Source organism: Rhinatrema bivittatum, chromosome 2 (genome assembly GCF_901001135.1).
Source record: "Rhinatrema bivittatum chromosome 2, aRhiBiv1.1, whole genome shotgun sequence".
In the NCBI taxonomy this organism is placed as follows: domain Eukaryota; kingdom Metazoa; phylum Chordata; class Amphibia; order Gymnophiona; family Rhinatrematidae; genus Rhinatrema; species Rhinatrema bivittatum.
The window spans coordinates 735,679,506-735,697,966 of NC_042616.1; the positions used below are offsets into that span (position 1 = coordinate 735,679,506).

At 43.4% G+C, this 18,461-nt stretch overlaps 1 protein-coding gene across 2 annotated transcripts in view; it reads right to left on the bottom strand.

Annotated features, from left to right (window-relative positions):
• Positions 1-18,461, bottom strand: part of EIF3E (eukaryotic translation initiation factor 3 subunit E) — a 259,621-nt gene that overhangs the window by 144,689 nt on the left and 96,471 nt on the right. For both annotated transcript variants that reach the window (XM_029591900.1, XM_029591899.1), the window contains exon 6: positions 10,375-10,500. In XM_029591900.1, coding sequence (XP_029447760.1) covers positions 10,375-10,500 — 126 coding nt within the window. The remainder of the gene's footprint in view (positions 1-10,374; positions 10,501-18,461) is intronic.

Below are 18,461 nucleotides of genomic sequence, written 5' to 3' on the forward strand. Positions count from 1 at the left end.
TATCTGACGGGCCGGCGTCCTAGATGCATGAGATATGGTCTGAGCCAGAGCTGTTAGGGCTGCTGCTCTTGGCTCGGGAAGAAAGCTTTGTCGTTTATGGAATCTATGGTAGCCCCTATGAATTGTAACACCTGTGTTGGATGCAGATTTGATTTTTCGTAGTTGATGAGAAGTCCCAATGAATCTAGACATTGGATTGTCGTCATGAGATTTTTCTGGTGCTACCAGAAGCCAGTCATCCAGATAGGGAAATATTTGGATACCCTGGCGAAGTAGATGAGCCACCGCTACCGCTAGGCATTTTGTGAAAACTCTGGGAGCCGAGAGGCCAAACTGAAGAACCTTGTATTGGAAATGATGATTCATTGACGTGAAGAAAGGTACCTCCAGGAGGCTTTGTGCATCGGTATGTGGGAGCATGCATCCTTGAGATCGATGGAACACATCCAGTCCCTGGGTTGGATGAAGGGTAGAATAGACTTGAGAGAAGTCATCTGGAATTTCTCTGTTTCAGGTGCTTGTTGAGGGACCTAAGATCCAGTATTGGACGGAATCCTCCTGATTTCTTTGGAATGAGGAAGTATGGTGAATAGAAACCTGTGTGGGGGATGAGACACAGGGAGTTTCTGGATGCATTGTTGCTGCAGGAGGTTGTTGATCTCTAGGCGTAAGTGCTGGGAATGCCTGTTTTGATCTCTTTTGGGAACTAAGTGTGGCAGACTCGGAAGGGTTTGGAAATTTAAGCATAACCCTCTTTTATAATGCTTAATACCCAGCTGTCAGTTGTTATTAATGTCCAAGCAGAAAAGAATTGAGTCAATCTGCTGCCGTCTAAGAGAGGTAGCGGTGGTCTCTGTCTAAAAACTCTGGGAAGTTTTAGGTTGGACCTGATCCTGAGGGGTCTTTGTCTGCTGAGGAGTTCTTTGCTGTTGATGTGGTGTTTGGGTTTGCGAGGTGGAAGGGCGTGAAGAGTAATAGGAAGGCCTAGACAGAGGATACGGCCTGAAGGGGCGTCGCTGATATTGCAGCCTTCTATAAGAGGGTTAGTATCCCCTGTAATATGAGAAGGGATTTGGAGTGGTCAGAGATTGAACTGCAAGTTTTTGTTCTTTTAATTGAGCAACTGTGTCTTTGAAATGATCTCCGAACAAATTATCAGGTAGACATGGAAGATTGTCCAGTTTCTCCTGTACATCTTCCCATATGGCACTTGATCTAAAGCCATGCCATTCGTCTTGCGGCAATAGCGTTAGCTGTAGCCTTTGACGAGGTCTCGAAGCCTTCATACACTGTGCATATGAGGTGGCGCAGTCCCTCCACCATGTTATAGAATTCCTCCGGCAGCTGTTTATCAGGCACTATGTCTTGGAGCTTTGGCTTTAGAGTTTACAGACATTCAAACAGATACTGTGTAATAGCAAACTGATGCTGCTGTATTTTGGCATTTAGCATGCCCGACTGAAAAGCCTTTTTCCCAAAATCATCCAGATATTTGTTGTCACGACCTGGAGGTGTATTAGAATGAAGTCATGATTTGTGTGCTTTCTGCATCGCGGATTCCACGACCACTGATGCATGCGGTAGTTGCAGATGAGAATAGTAGGATGATTTGCGCATCCTGTATTTTAGCTCAGATTTCCTGGAGGTAGCCGGTCCTGTGAGAGGTGTTTCCCAGGCTCTCCTTCATGAGAGTGTCAAATACCTCATGGGAAGGCAAAGCTACTGGCTCCGATGGTGTTTCAAAAACTTTAAGGAGTCCTAGGACATTCGCCCTAGGGTCCGGTAGCTTCCTTGTTTCTATGTTAAATGTTTCCCGCACTTTTTCTAGAACTTTGAGTACATTAAGTCCTCAGGTGGTGAAATCGGCTCTGGCTGGTCAGATGGGTATCCCATAGAAGAACCTGGAAAGGATGTTATTGGTGAGATATCGAGATGTGGTGAAGGAGAGTAGGTTCAGTACCCGGAGCAGGGCTATCTGCGGGCGACTGAGGTCTCTCAGATGGTGGAAGGCCAGCAGGTTGTTCTTAATCAGCCAAGGAAGATAAAAATTTTGCCAAAATCATAGAAATTTGGGACATTGCTTGAGACGCTAGAACCTGCTGCGTAGGTCTAGCTGGTGGTGTGTCCACAGGGGCCGGTAGAGGATGTTCAGCCAGACTGTATCTTCTAAAGACCTATAAGGTCTTTTCGGCAATGAACCTTCGTGTTCTGAAGAGACGGTGAAGAGGGGTCCGGTGGAGAGGATCCTGGGTCATCATCCACTATGAGTAGTGGAGAGGTTCCCTTCTTCTCATATGTCCTGAGACATGTTTCTTGGAAGGTTTTGGAGCCTTATGAGTCGATGGAGTCGGGTCTGTATGCCTTTTGTGACAAGTTGGCTGCAAAATGCGATGTATAATGGCTATGCTTCGAGCCCGAAGCCTGGCTCACTTTAGCTGCGCCGGGTGCGTCGATGCGCCTGTGTTGATGCTTCAATGCGCCGGATGCATCGAGGCTGCGCCGATGTGCTGGTCGACGCACTTAATCCGGTCGACACACTTAAGTTTGACGCCCTGGGAGCGTCACCAGCTCTGGAGGATAACTTTTTTGCCAGCACAATCGATGCAGCATGGCCCAGCGACACTGCTCGCAGCCGCGCCGACTCCTTTGGCGCATGCTGTGGCCCCAGAGAGGATTTTGCCGACTCCTCAGAGGGGGCATAAAATCCTACTGTCTGTCTTCTCAATTCTTCTATTTTTGCTCTCCTTTGACGTTGTGCTTGGGGGGACATCCGTCCGCAGTCAGCACAAGTACTTTGATCAAGCTGGGGCCTCAGACATATGTAGCATGAAACATGTCTGTCCGTGACAGACATGATTTTACCACAATCACAAAATTTGAAGCCTGGACGAGGCATTTTGAAGTGAATTTGATGAAATTCTTTGAGAAGTAGTTAAGCCTAACTACTGAGAAGGGATAAGGCCTTCAGAAAAACCTTTCAGAAATCAAACTTTTCTCTCAGAAAAAAGCTCGAGGAAACAGAGATCTCCACGTGCTGTCAGGCTCGTGGAAAAAAAACGGACTGAGGAGACTCTGCACAGGGGAGGGGAAGGTGCTAAGCAGGCACACACTGTAGCAAGACTTAGAACTTTACTTTGAGAGCTCCGCCACCTTCAGGACGGGAGGACGTCCCAGACAGCATGGCTAATTCAGCTGCTTATCTACGTGAAACGACTTTTTAAAACTCTGAATGCATAAAAATGGTATATTTATTTATTTATTTAATTAATTAATTCTTTTATATACCGACCTTCATGACAATTGTCATATCAAATCGGTTTACATGGAACTAGGGGATAACACTCTTAACCATTTAACAATAGAGCAAACAGAAGAGGCAAAGTTACATTTAACAAGGAGATCAAACTTGGGAATAGAAGAAAGAGACAACCCTTAAGGGTATAAGAGGGCTTAGCAACGTATATTACAAGGTAGGCTTAAGTTGTAAAGTTCCTAAGCTCAATATAAATGACAATCAGGGATATATAAATGACAATCAGGGAAGCTCACAAGATTACAATGGAACAATATGTACAACCAATATGAAATGCAATAACTTTTCCAGGCAATACTGGCAAGAAAAAGCAAAATTGCTCAACAAATATTTCTATTCAATGTTCACTGTGCAAGGGCCTGGAGCAGAACCACATAAACACCAACAACACTGGAAGTGAGATAAACCACAATCAATTTTCAGAACAATGTGATGAGCTAACTAAGAGTAGATAAGGCAATGGGGCCTAATGGGATACATCCGAGGGTACTAGGGGAGCTTGGAGATATCATGGCAGCTCCGCTGGCTGATTTTTTCAATGCTTCTTTAGGGTCTGGAGTAGTTCCAGAGGAATGGAAAAGGGCAGATGTGGTTCCTAATCATAAAGTGGAAGTAAGGAGGAGGCTGGGAACTACAGATCAGTTAGTTTGACCTATGTGGTGAGAAAACTAATGGAACTGCAGCTAAAACAGAATCTAGGGCAATCTTTGAAATCCAATGGATTGCAAGATCTGAGGCACCATGGTTTTACTAAAGGTAAATCTTGTCAGAGGAATCTGATCAATATCTTTGATTGGGTGACCAGAGAGTTAGGATTAAGGAATAGCACTAGATGTAGTGTACTTGGATTTCGGCAAGGCCTCTACACGGTTCTGCACAGGAGACTTATAAATTGAGCACTCTTGGTATGGAACCTAGAGTGGCTGACTGAGTTAGGAATTGGTTGAGTGAGAGGAGCAAAGGGTACTTACTGGTAAATGGAATTTTCTCTAAGAAGAGGGGTAATGCTAGCAGTGTGCCTCGGGGATCAATCCTTGGACTCGTTCTTTTCAGAATTTTTGTGAAAATAACAGAAGGATTGTCTGGAAAAGTGTCTTTTTGCCAAGAATAGCAAAAATCTATAACTGAGTGGACAGCCAGGAAAGTATGGAAAACATGAGGAGGGATCTAGAGAAGTTCGCGGAATGGTCTAAAGTCTGGAAGATAAGATTTAATGCTAAAAAATGTATTTAGGGTACAAAAGCTAAAGGAAAAAGTACAATATTGGAGGAGAAATTCTTCTGAGCACAAAGGGCAGGTAAGATCTGAGGGCTTTATCCACCAAACCGGTGGATAAAGCGATAGTAAAAGCCAGAAAGATGCTTGGCTGCATAGGGAGAAGAATGGTCAGCAGAAAAAGGGAGATGATATTGCCCCTGGTGAGACCTCATTTGGAATATTGTTTACATAAGAAATTGCCATGCTGTGTCAGACCAAGGGTCCATCAAGCCCAGCATCCTGTTTCCAACAGAGGCCAAACCAGGCCACAAGAACCTGGCAATTACCCAAACACTAAGAAGATCCCATGCTACTGATGCAATTAATAGCAGTGGCTATTCCCTAAGTAAACTTGATTAATAGCCATTAATGGACTTCTCCTCCAAAAACTTATCCAAACCTTATTTGAACCCAGCTACACTAACTGCACAATTACAATTCTAGAGACTACACCTTCAAAAGGATATAAACAGGATGGATCAACCCTGAGGGTGGCTATTAAAATGGTCAATGGTCTTCGTTCTAAAGCATATGGGGATAGACAAAGATCTAAATATGTATACCTAGGAGGAAAGGAGAGATATGATCTAGAGACATTCAAATATCTAGGTTTCCATGCACGAGGTGAGCCTCTTTCAACAGAAAGGAGACATGCGATGAGGTTGAAAGGAGGTAGACTCAGGAGTAATCTTACAAAATGTTTTGGTTTTATTTAATTTTTTTATATATATATTTATGCAATTTTAAACAAAGCATATTAACAACTTTGTTGCAGAAATAAGAGAACAAATAGAAAAAGGGGAAAACAATTCAAAAGCAAAACTCTAAATCCAAGAGATTTTACCCTTATACATTCAGCTGTGATTACATATTTTAGGTAACTAAAAATGTTATCCTCATAATACTAAAGAAAAACAATAAAGGAAAGGGGCGAAATTTAAGGGAGTAAAAAAGAAAAACAATGAAGCAAAAGCTATAGCAGGTATAGGACCCTGAAAAAACTAAATGCCGATCCTATTATAACGCTATGAATCTGTGAGAACTGGAAAGGACGTAATTATCATCCTAGCGATTGGAAAGGTTTGTAATTGCTCAGGAGCAAAAAAGCAAATGTCTCAGAGCAAAACTTCAAACATTTACAAGGATATTGTAATAGGAAAGTTGCCCCCAACTCAAGAGTGTCCCTTCCTGAGAGCCAGAAAGCCTTTATGCCATTGCTGAGTTAACCTTGAAATGTCTGGAAAAATTCTAAGGTTCTGCCCATAGAAAGGAGAATTTAGATTTTTAAAATATAGTGACATCACTTTAGATAAATCTGTATCAAGAACAAAAGAAATTAACAAAGTGGCTCTTTTCTATAATTTATGGTCCTGATGACTCTATATAAAGTCAGTAAGATTCAAAGCAGGAAACTGAGATCTAACAGAAGCACCAGTAGATAATTGAGAAGGTGAAGACAAAAAGGCAATTTTATTAATCAAGGGAAATTCACCAGAAAGAATACCAACAATCTGCGAGAAATATTTCTTTAAGGTAATCTCAGGGAGGAGTTCACCCAAAATTTTAGGAAAATTAAGGATCTGAGGAGGCTGACGGTGAGACATTTACTTGAATTGAGCAACTGCTCCTACTTGCCTTGGTTTTTTCTCCCTCCGGTGCCAGCCCCGACTGCCGACCCTGACGTCAGAGGGAGGCGCCCAAGAACACCTTAAAAGGCGCACTCCTGCGGCAATGTGAACGAGGCTGACGGTGAGACATTTACTTGAATTGAGCAACTGCTCCTACTTGCCTTGGTTTTTTCTCCCTCCGGTGCCAGCCCCGACTGCCGACCCTGACGTCAGAGGGAGGCGCCCAAGAACACCTTAAAAGGCGCACTCCTGCGGCAATGTGAACGAGGCTGACGGTGAGACATTTACTTGAATTGAGCAACTGCTCCTACTTGCCTTGGTTTTTTCTCCCTCCGGTGCCAGCCCCGACTGCCGACCCTGACGTCAGAGGGAGGCGCCCAAGAACACCTTAAAAGGCGCACTCCTGCGGCGCGGCGCTGCCGCCGGCGCATCGCCAAGCCCCTGTTCGACTCAGTTCGAGAAGTTTGAGAAGTATGAGAAGATAAGTAGCAGCAGTAGCAGCTGGGTCAATTCCACGATTTAAAGTTTCTTATTTACTTCTCACCGAGGTTAAGGATATTGTTACCATCAAAGACTTGCTATGCCGGCGAAAAGGAAAGGCAAGATTCGGGTGTATCCCTCGACACCCCCATCATCTGCCTTGACTCAGCTGGAGATTAACAAGTTTTTAATTCAACTAGAAGAAAGAGGAGGAGCTGAGGACTCCGTTGGAGGTACACGAAATGGAGATTCGCGTACCCCCCAGGAAGAAGCGTCCCTCAGCCCGGACAGCCGCCCACCTCCGACCCAACGCAGTGTGGATAATGGTGAAGCTCTGCAAGTCCCGTTTGAAAGGGAAGCAGAACAGGGGGAACCATTAGTCCAGAATTTACTGCAATCAACATCTGAACCGGGTCAGGTAACGCTTGAAAGGATATTAGAGGCTGTTAACAATTTGAGTAATGCTATGGTTCGTATGGAGAAGAAAATGGACAGTGTAACAACAGAATTTCAAGGGAAACTATTGACAGTTCAGACTCAGAACAATGAGACAATACGCAGATTAAATGAAAATGAGAAAAACTTAAAATCATTACAACAAATAAATGTGTGTTTAATTAAAGATCAAATGGCCAGTGCTAGACGCTTGGAGTTATTAGAAAACAGGATGCGACATTTAAATCTCAGAATAACTAATTTTCCACAGGTACTGGGAGAGATTCCCTATATAACCCTAAAGAGATTTCTTAGGGATAAATTATCTTATGTGGAGGAAGCAATTCCTCCAATAAATACTTGTTACTTCCTAACTAACAGACCCCAAGTCCCTGTGGATTTGACTAATTTTCTTGAAGATTCATCGTTAGATGTCGTACATAGGAATACATTAATAGTTTCCTTTGTTACCACCCAAGACGTAGCCACCGTCATGAAAAAATATTTCAAAAAATTCCCAATAACTTTTCATGACCAGGTGGTTAAGTTATATCCTGATTTAGCACCTGTCACCAGGAATAGACGTAAGGAATTTCTGGCTTTACGCCAGCAAATTGTCTCCTTGGGATTTATATTTTTGTTACGTTTTCTATGTAGATGCAAGTTAAAGAAAGGAGAGCAGGTATATATATTTTACCAAGTTAATCAATTGCAACAATTTATTGAATCACAGCAAAATAATATAATTACTACAGAAATACCGTTGGCAGAATCTTCTCCTACAAGTGTTGCACAGATAAGTGAGTAGCTATGCCGGGACTAGAAATAGAATAGTTGATCAAATATAAGGTATTTTATTACTGCAATATTTCTCCGTAAATCCTTAGTTACTTAACTTCAGCCTCCTATTATTCTTTAAAAGGAGTTACAATGTATAACTAAAAATTTTTTTTTTCCTTTTGGAGATTATTTTGTTTTTACATATCTTGAATCCTAATATAAGGAAATTAATTGAAGCTTCTATGAATGTTGATGTATGAATATTTCCTAAATTCTGTATATTTAGGATTCAAGTAATTATATGTACAAAGGTTTAAAATAATTTCTTTGTAAAATTGAATGAAAATGAGAAATAAAGATTTAAAAAAAAAAAATTAAGGATCTGAAGATTCAAAAGGCGAGAAGAATTCTCCAACAGTTCAAGCCTCCAAGATAACGCTCCACTATCATGTATAAGCGTGGATTGAATCCCCTGAATTTTAGCAATATCCTAGTTGACTACAGAAAGCTGTCTTGAGTGATCAATTAAAGAGGATTCAATTTAGATACCACGGTATCCCACTTTGGTAACAGAAACGAACAGGATTTAGAAAAATTATCCATTAAGTTCCCACAAAGATTCCAGTGTAATGATCGCCGGTTTTTTTATTTTTGTACACACAGAATGTGCTGGATTCGTGGAACAGTTTTCCAGTGGAGGTGGTAGAGACAAAAACAGAATCGGAATTCAAGAAAGCATGAGATAAATTCCAGAGATCACTAAGGAAGTGATGGGAATTTTAATGCTAAATTAATTGGACCAATGGGCAGACTAGATGAGCCATACGGTCTTTTTCTGTATTTAAGTTTCTATGAAACAGCATTGTATTAAATAAAAAGTGTGACGGGGTGATCAAATTCTGCTCCTTACAAAAATGACTGTGGTGGCTTCAGCTGATTTGAGTGCCCTTAGTTTGCTTTAAGATGTCTTAACCAGACCCTGCCACAGCTGAGAAATCAGTATGTTGTATCACTCCCCATTAGGAGGGCTTGTAAGGCTCTATAAATGTATTCCACCCATTTGATGCAGTAAGCAGAAGGAGAGAGGATTACAAGAAGGTGAAATTACTTCTTACCTGATCATTTCCATTCCTTGAATACAAAGGTATATAAGGAACAACATCAGCAAACCTTTTGATCCCAGTCTCCATCTATTTATTGATGTGGATAATCTGGATGAAGAGCAACTGGAATTCTGCAGGGTATCCACTTCCCCATGGAACGGTGCCAATGAGCCTTTTATCTCTCCACAGGGAACGTGCTAGAGGGAAGGTGGCTGGGACCTAGGGGAGAGGTTGGCCAGGCCTTACTGGGAGGAAGGCAAAAGCCTGGGAGTTTCCAGCATGTGCTGAGGAGTGTTCTGAACTTGAGGAGCCCAAGGAAGAAGGGAATTCTTCACAGTCTGATGAATGAGTGTACTGGGGAAGTCTAAGAAAGAAACAGCCTGCCCTGTGAAAGTTCAGAGTTGCTATATGACCCAACAAATCAGTCAAGAGAAAGACATGAAGGAAGGAACAAAGATCTATTTAATCTAAAGGTATTGGAAGGGCCCAGGAAGGGTAAATTCCCCAAAGAGCTTACCTACTTGGGAAGGATGTGGTGAGAGTGAAGAGAGACAATTTACTTTCTGTGCTGTTTTGGATACTGAGTACTGGAGCATTACCACTGGTATTCCATGTTTTTCTGGATTTTATTTCATGCTTATCAGTTTCAGTAAAACTATTTTTGATCAAATTCTAGAGTGGCGTGCATGTGTGTGTGCCTGGACTGGTGAGCAAAGGAGCCCCAGAAAGAAAAGAAAAAGAAAACCTAAGGGCCTTTAAAAGCAAGTCTTATTCCCCCTGCACAAGAACTCTGGCAGGTCATAGGGCTTTGTGTGGTCACTTACTGTTCCTATGTGCCACCATGCCCAAGAGCTGACCAAGACAGAAACTAAAAATTTATAAGTGAACAAAATGTGTTAAAAAATGGCATGGATGTAATCTCAAAAAGAAACCAAGTAAAGAAACAAGTACATCAACATTTTAAGGGCCATTATTACTGCTGTTATAATTCTACTCTTCCCTACCCATAGTTACACAGGTTTGACTCTCCTAACCACTACACCACCATTGGACAACATACCCATTTGAAATCTGCAACTAAAAAAAACAAAAACAAAAAAAAAACATTTTTCAGACAATTCTATGGCATGCTTTTATTCAAAGTACTTACTTTTGGAGAATATACCCATGCTTAGTTTTATTTATTTTGTGGTGCAAGACTTATACAAAACATTAACTTCAACAAATGGTAAATTCTGAAAATGGTGGGAATTTTGCTTTCTGGGCAATTATTCCCAAAAATAATACTGAGCAACACAACACAAGAATAACCAGGCAGCTCAGGTTTAATCTCTCTTCATGCTTGATAAGTGACTAAAATGTTCTTGAAGTAACTCACGTTATTGTCTATCGTTTCTCTCAGCCTTGTAAGATCCTCCATGGCTGCATCCCAGTTCTGCATAAGAATTTCAGATGCAAGTTTTCCCCAGAGAGAACTCAAAGCATTTCGATCAGTTGATGGAACCTGTTTTAAACAAGTAAGAGTAGATTAAAGTGTGCACAGACCAGCGTTACTGTTGGATTCAAGAATTTGCCAAAGCAGCATTTTACTGGTTCCTAAAAAGCTCGGATGGTTTTCACTAATGAAATGAAAGCTATTATCAAATCTTGAACATGTCCTGTAAGGAACTTACTTGTCATAACCCAGTTCAACTTATGCTAACACAGTGCTAACTATCTTTACAGTACCAAAAATTGCTGTAATCAATGAGGTGGCTCTGCCCTATTGCCTACACCAGTTAGAGTGCTGTCACTTCTAAATTTTTCAATAGAAAAACTGACAGACCCCAAAAGCAAAGGAGAAAATTATTTTACTAATGATTTGACCTAATCTTTAAATATCTAACTTAGCTAAGCTGTTTCCATACCAATTTACTACATATGAATAGATGCAATTGATTTATGAAATATTTGGATCACCAGTTTATATTGTATCCACCCCAAATGAACATATTTCTAAAATTTTATAAGAGAGGTGAAGTGTGGAATGTCAATTTTCCATTTCTTCATATCAGAACGTAAACTAATATTCCAAACTGCCTTTCCCTTTTTGTTACTCTAGGAACCCCTCTGGTTGACATCAACTGTGCAAGGAGCAGGTAATCAGAGGCATTCATTTTGTTGAATAGAGGTAGTCCTGGGGGAATTCTGCGCTACTGCGGAGCGCAGAATTGCCAAATTCTGTGCAGAAAATGGCAGAGGAGACCCCGGCATGCCGCAAACGGAGTGCGTGAAGATGAAAGCCCCGGCGCGCTGTTCGCGGCAAAGATGAATGCCCCCTGTGTGCCGTGAACGGAGTGTGCTCCTCTCACAGCGAAGATGAAGGCCCCGGTAAAGGAAATTCTGTGTGTAAGAAGAGAGGGAGAGGGAGGGGGTGTGGGGAGGGTGAGATAGCAGGGAGAGGGGTGTGAGAGAGAGAGCATGGGAGGGGGAAGGGATGCTTAAGTGTGGGTGCCAGAGAGAGGGAGCCTATATGAGGAGATTGTGAAGATGTGTGTGAGAATGTGTGTGTGAGAGTGTGTGTGAGTGAGAGAGAGAGATCGGGAGCTCATGTGTATGAAAAAGGGATTCTGTGTATGTGAGGGTGCTAGCCTGAGTGAAGGGATTGTGTATGTGTGAGACAGAGCCTGTGTGAAGGGGTGAACGAGAGAGAGAGAGAGAGAGGTAGCCTGTGTGAGGATGTATGCATGAGAGAGAAAGGGAGCTTGTGTGGTTGTGTATGCAAGAGACAGGGACCCTGTATGAGGGAATGTGTGTGCGTGAGAAAGTAATGGAGCCTGTATGAGCGTGTGTGTATGTGTACTAGAGAGAGGGAGCCTGTGCGAGGGGCAGTACTGAGAACAGGGTCAAACTCTGAGACTGGCGATAGAGTGGAAGGAGTCGAGTTTAGAGGTGGAGGGAAGAGATACTGCAGGTGCAGAAGTTGGGGCCTGAGAGGGCAAAGTGGCCAGGGGAATAGGGAGAGCGAGTGGAAGGACACCCTTACAGTAAATTTCTAGGGAAATTCTGCTCAAAATATTTAAAAATCTGCAACTCTAAGTAATACCTTTTTTCTGTATTAATTTAAAATGTAATTATTTAAAGACTGTCATGTAAATTGTGTTATTTTGACCAATATAAAGTTTGTAGAATTTAGCAGAATTTTAAGTTTTTGTGCACAGAATTCCCCCAGGAGTAAATAGAGGAAATCAACTTGCACACTACATAAGCATACTCTAGATGGACACGTATGCCAGCTTTGGCATTAATTTCTACCAGCAAGAGAGAAAGAAACCTGGATCTATTTGAAAAATAGCAGGTTACATACTTTAAGTTCATTAAGAATTATTAAATAAAGAGAAATTTTGAAAAATTCTTTTCACCACCACAACTATAAGTTCATTTCTTAGCTGCTAAAATGTAAAATAAAACTCGCATCTAATAAGTAACTGCAAGAACTGATGCTGAAACAAATCAAGGTAACTCAATCTTTTCAAAACAGCATCTATCTTCAAACTATTTCAACAATGATTCTACAAAGCCAATGGAGCTATGGGGTCAAACTGCACTAATTTATACAACCAATGAACTCTAATAGGTCATTCAGTGTCAAATTCTGATCATACAATAGTTCTTTCATAGCTGGCTTTTCCAAGAAATAAATCTATTCTTACCAAGCTGTGAATCAGATATTTCTCTCTTGAAAAATAAGCCATAAAATGAACCACAAACAGTGACTGAAACACTCTTGTTCAACTGCGGTTTTGAGGTACGCATTTGTCAGGCAGGCTGAAGAGTTCTGGCACTATTATCCTCTCACATTACCTACCCAGCTAAGCTATAACTTTTTTCAGAAGCTGCACAAGTATTCTTTTTAAAGCAGTTTTCTAACACTACAGATAAACGGTATGCTCCCGAAACAAATTCCAACATCAGGCATTTCTTAGAGGAGGGACTGAGAGGGAGAGAATAATTGGAGAGTAAACCAATTCTTGCAGAATTTCTTCATGTTACCTCATTGTGTAACATGTAGACAAAATCTCAGCAATGATAAAAGGAAACAGTATAAGTAATAGGGATATACTATTGCCCGCCTGGCCAGGTTGAGAAAACAGACTATAAAAAAGTGTTAGCAGAGATTAGACTAGCTAGTTAAAAGGCAAAAACAATAATAATGGGAGACTTCAATCATCCAAATACTGACTGAGTAAATGTCACATTAGGACATGCAAAGGAGGTAAAGTTCCTAGATGCCATCAATGATTACTTCATGCAGCAGTGGGTCATAGAACCAACATAGGGCAGGGGGAGGGGGGTTGGAAGGAAGCTTACATTAGATCTACATCCCGATATATTTCATACAAGAGATAAAAGATGGTGGATCCACTTGGCAACATTAATCATAACGTAATTAAATGTGACAATCACTGGATGGCAAATATTAAGAATAAGGAAAACTGCTGCAGTAGCATTTAATTATAAAAAGGGAGGGCATGATAAAATGAGGAAATTTGTTAGAAAAAACCCCCCAAAAAGTTACAATATTAATGACTTGCAGGAGGCGTGTACATTGTTTAAAATTACCATCCTTGAGGCCAAGACAAAATTAATTCCATGCATTAAAAAAGGTAGAAGGAAACCAAACGACTATTGGCATGGTTTAATAAAAAACATGAAAGTAGCAATTAAAACCAAAAGGGCATCTTTAAAAAAAAAATGGAAAGCAGGCCCAAATGAGAAAAATAGGGCAGAGGATAAGCACTGGTAAGTTAGATGTGGCTAAGAAAGAATTTGAAAAGAAGCTAGAGTTAGAGGTAAAAAAGCAAATGTTGCTTACCTGATGTAACAGGTGTTCTCACAGGACAGCAGGATGTTAGTCCTCACAAATGGGTGACATCGAGGATGGAGCCCACCACGGAAAACTTCTGTCAAAGTTTAAACAGAACTTTGACTGGCTCCTACTGGGCATGCCCAGCAAGGCACTGACCCTGCAGCCAGCAGGGGTCTCCCTTCAGTCTGATTTTCAAGCTACAGGCAGTGCCTAGAAAGTAAAAATAAAACGAACCCAACACCGCGGGGAGGCGGGCGGGTTTCGTGAGGACTAACATCCTGCTGTCCTGTGAGAACACCTGTTACATCAGGTAAGCAACATTTGCTTTCTCACAGGACAAGCAGGATGGTTGTCCTCACAAATGGGTGAGTACCGAGCTGAGGATGTCCCGACTTGCACCAAATGTACCCAACGGTGTGCAGCATGCACAACAACTGAGGAGAAATTTGGGAAAGGGCATCCGCACCCTACCGGGTAGGTGGAAGGGTGTTGGTACATCAGGTTGGAAAAAGGTTACGCAAGACAGATTGGCCGAAGATGGAGTCCTGTCTTCCAGCCTTGTCCAAACAATAGTGGGCTGCAAAGGTATGGAGAGAACTCCAGGTTGCAGCTTTACAGATGTCAGGAAGCGGCACCGATCGAAGGTGTGCCACTGACGTCGCCATGGCCCTCACAGAATGTGCTTTAACACGGTCTTGAAAAGGAATGCCAGCTTGCTCATAGCAAAAAGAAATGCAGTCCGCCAACCAGGAAGAAAGAGCCTGCTTACCCACAGGTTGTCCCAACTTGTTAGGATGGAAAGAGACGAATAATTGAGTGCTCTTCCTGTGAGAAACTGTACGGTCTAGGTAAAAAGCTAGAGCCCGTTTACACTCAAGGGTATGCAGGGTCTGCTCTCCAGAGTTGGAGTGGGGCCTGGGAAAAAAGATAGGTAGTATTATGGATTGATTGATATGAAACTCAGAAACTACCTTAGGTAAGAATTTAGGGTGAGTGCGGAGTACCGCCCGGTCCTGCAGGAGCTTAGTGTAAGGCGGATAGGTAACTAGGGCCTGTAATTCACTAACCCTGCGAGCTGAAGTAACAGCCAAAAGGAATAACACTTTCCAAGTGAGATATTTCAAGTCACAGGAGTGCAGAGGTTCGAAAGGAGGTTTCATTAGACGACCAAGAACCAGGTTAAGGTCCCAGGATGGGGCCGGAGGACGCAAGGGTGGCTTTAGATGGAGTAAGCCCTTAAGAAAGCGTGTTACTAGGGGTTGTACTGAAATAGGATTACCCCCAATACCCTTATGGAAGGCGGCTACCGCACTGACATGCATTCTGATAGAAGAGGTTTTAAGACCTGATTCAGAGAGATGCCATAAATAGTCCAAGAATTTGGAGATTGGACAGGAAAGGGGATCAAGGGACTGAGAAGTGCACCATGATGTGTACCTTTTCCATTTGTATGAGTAAGCTTCACGAAAGCCTTCCACAAGAAAGTCTATCAGGACACGAGAAACGGAATCTGAAAGGTTAAATGGTTGAAGGACTAACCTTTCAACATCCATGCAGTCAGGGACAAGGCTTGGAGGTTGGGATGGAGGAGGCATCCGTCGTTTTGAGTGAGCAGATGCGGGTCCTGTCCCAGAGGAATGTGCCTGCGGATGGAGAGATCCTGGAGTATTGGAAACCATACTTGGCGTGGCCAGTAAGGTGCTATCAGGATCATGGTTCCTCCGTCCTGGCGTAGCTTCACGAGAGTCTTTGACACAAGAGGAAGTGGAGGGAATGCATAGAGCAGACCGGTTGTCCACTTGAGAGAGAATGCATCTCTCGGCCGAGAGTGCTGGCTCCGAATGAGAGAGCAGTAATCGTCCACTTTGTGGTTCTGAGGGGACGCAAAGAGGTCTATGCGGGGAGAACCCCACTTGTGAAACAGAGAGGTCGCTACCAGAGGATCGAGTGACCACTCGTGTGGTTGGAAGACACGGCTCAGCTGGTCTGCCAATACATTGTCTACTCCCGGCAGGTAAGTGGCCCTGAGGTACATGGAGTGGGAGAGGGCTTCCGCCCAGATCTGCGCAGCTTCCTGACACAGAAGGAAGGAGCCTGTGCCTCCCTGCTTGTTTATGTACCACATGGCCACTTGGTTGTCCGTCTGGATTAAGATTATCTGATGAAATAGATGATCTTTGAAAGTTCGGAGCGCATAGCGGATTGCTCGAAGTTCCAGGAAATTGATCTGGTGTTCGGCTTCCTCTTTGGACCATAACCCTTGGGTTTGGAAGTCGTCCACATGGGCTCCCCAACCGATGTGAGAAGCGTCGGTGGTTAGGATTACTTGCGGATCCGGTGGAAGAAAAGGTAAGCCCTGAAGGAGGTTGACCTGAGTCGTCCACCAGGTTAAGGATAGGCGCAGCGCTTGTGTGACTGTGACTATGGAGGACAGAGGCTGAAAAGCTTGAATCCATTGGTGTCGTAGAGTCCATTGTGTTACTCTCATGGCTAGTCGGGTCATGGGAGTGACTTGAACCGAGGATGCCATGTGTCCTAGGAGAATGAGGAACTGGCGAGCCGTGGCAGTGTTCTGAGACTGGAGCTGGCGAGCCAGGGATATTAGGGTGTGGACCCTCTGAAGAGGAAGGTAAGCCTTTGCCTGTAAGGTGTCCAAGTCTGCCCCAATGAAGGATAAGGTTTGAGACGGGACTAAGCAAGATTTCTCGTAATTGACAAGAAACCCTAAGGAAAGGAGTGTTTGAATTGTCAATTTTAGGGAGGATTGAGCTATCTGTTGGGTGGAGGCCCTGATTAGCCAATCGTCCAGGTAGGGGTAGACGTGGACACCTTCCTTCCTTAGGAATGCTGCTACCACTACGAGACATTTGGTAAAGACCCGTGGGGCAGAAGCCAGACCGAAAGGTAGGACACGGTATTGATAATGGTCGTGGCCTACTAGAAACCGCAGATATTTGCGATGGGATTGTGTGATCGCAATGTGGGTATAAGCGTCCTTGAGGTCGAGAGAGCACAGCCAATCCCCTCTTTGTAGCAGAGGGAGCAGCGCGCCTAGGGTTACCATTTTGAACTTCTCTTTTTGAAGGTATTTGTTGAGGGCTCGAAGGTCCAAAATGGGACGTAGTCCCCCTGATTTCTTTGGTATTAGGAAGTATCTGGAATAGAATCCCTTGCCTCGTTGAGAGGGAGGAACGGGTTCTATAGCATTTGATTGCAGAAGAGATACTTCCTGTTGTAATTGAGCCAAATGGGTGGATAGACTCCACGCTTGAAGAGGCGGGGAGTCTGCCGGAAGAGTTATGAAGTTGAGGTGGTAACCCTGTGCGATAATTGTTAGCACCCACTGATCTGAGGTGATCTGCAACCAAGGTTGTAGAAAATGGTACAGTCGACCTCCTACAGGGATGTCTGGAAGAGGGGTTTGGCATGTGTTCCCTACAGGGGAGTCAAAGGCCAGCCGCAGGCCCAGGAGGAGGGGCTACAGTAGGCCTTTGTTTCCTAGGCTGACGCGGCTGAGGCCTAGTAGAGGATCGAGCTGGACGAGGCCTGGCCGATGGAGGGTAGTAACGGCGTGGCCGAAAGAACGACTTCTTAGAGTCCTTCTTAAGTGGTTGTTTGGAGGAAACCTCAGACGGAACAGAAGAAAGTTGTTTTAACGTCTCGTGGTGATCTTTTAATTCAGCTACAATTTGCTGAATTTGTTCTCCAAACAAATTGTCCCCTAAGCAGGGTAAATCCGCTAAACGATCCTGGACCTCTGGGCGAAGGTTGGATGACTTTAACCAAGCCCAACGTCTGGCCGAAATGGCAGTAGCTGAAACCTTTGTGGAGGCATCGAAGATGTCATAAGCCGTTCTGATCTCGTGCTTCCCTGCTTCAAACCCTTTGTTAAGAAGGGCCTGAAGCTGTGGCTGGTATTGGTCAGGTAATGTGTCAGCAAAATCTTGCATCTGTTTAAGGATGGCTCTGTTATATTGCGTCATGTAGAGTTGATATGAGGCTATGCGAGAAATCAGCATAGCTCCATGGTACACTTTCCGTCCCACACTGTCCAGGAATTTATTGTCCTTGACCGGCGGAGTGGAGGAGTGTGGCTTTAGACGCTTGGCCTTTCTTTGTGCGGACTCAACCACAACAGAGCGATGATCCAGTTGAGGCTTTTGAAAGCCTGGTGCTGACTGGACTAGGTATGTGGAGTCAGCCTTCTTGTTAACTGGTGATACAGATGAAGGAGATTCCCAGTTTTTCTTTAAGAGATCGAGAAACACCTGGTGAATGGGGATGGAAGCGATGATTTTTGGAGCGTCCAAAAATTGAAGCAGTTCCATCATCTGGTGTCTGTCATCGGTCTCAGATTGCAGCTGAAAAGGTACAATTTCGGACATCTCCTTTACAAAATTAATAAAGGAGAGATCCTCTGGAGGAGATCTTTTTCTACTCTCTGTAGGAGAAGGCGGTGATGGTAAATCTGTGTCAGAAGATGTATCATCACCCCAGGTATCATAGGGATCACTTGGGGGTTGAAGCCCCGATGGACCTGGTTGAGGATCCGAAGGCATCGAAGGAAACCTTGGAGGAACCGGTGGTACAATCGGTACTGGGAACGACATCGAGGG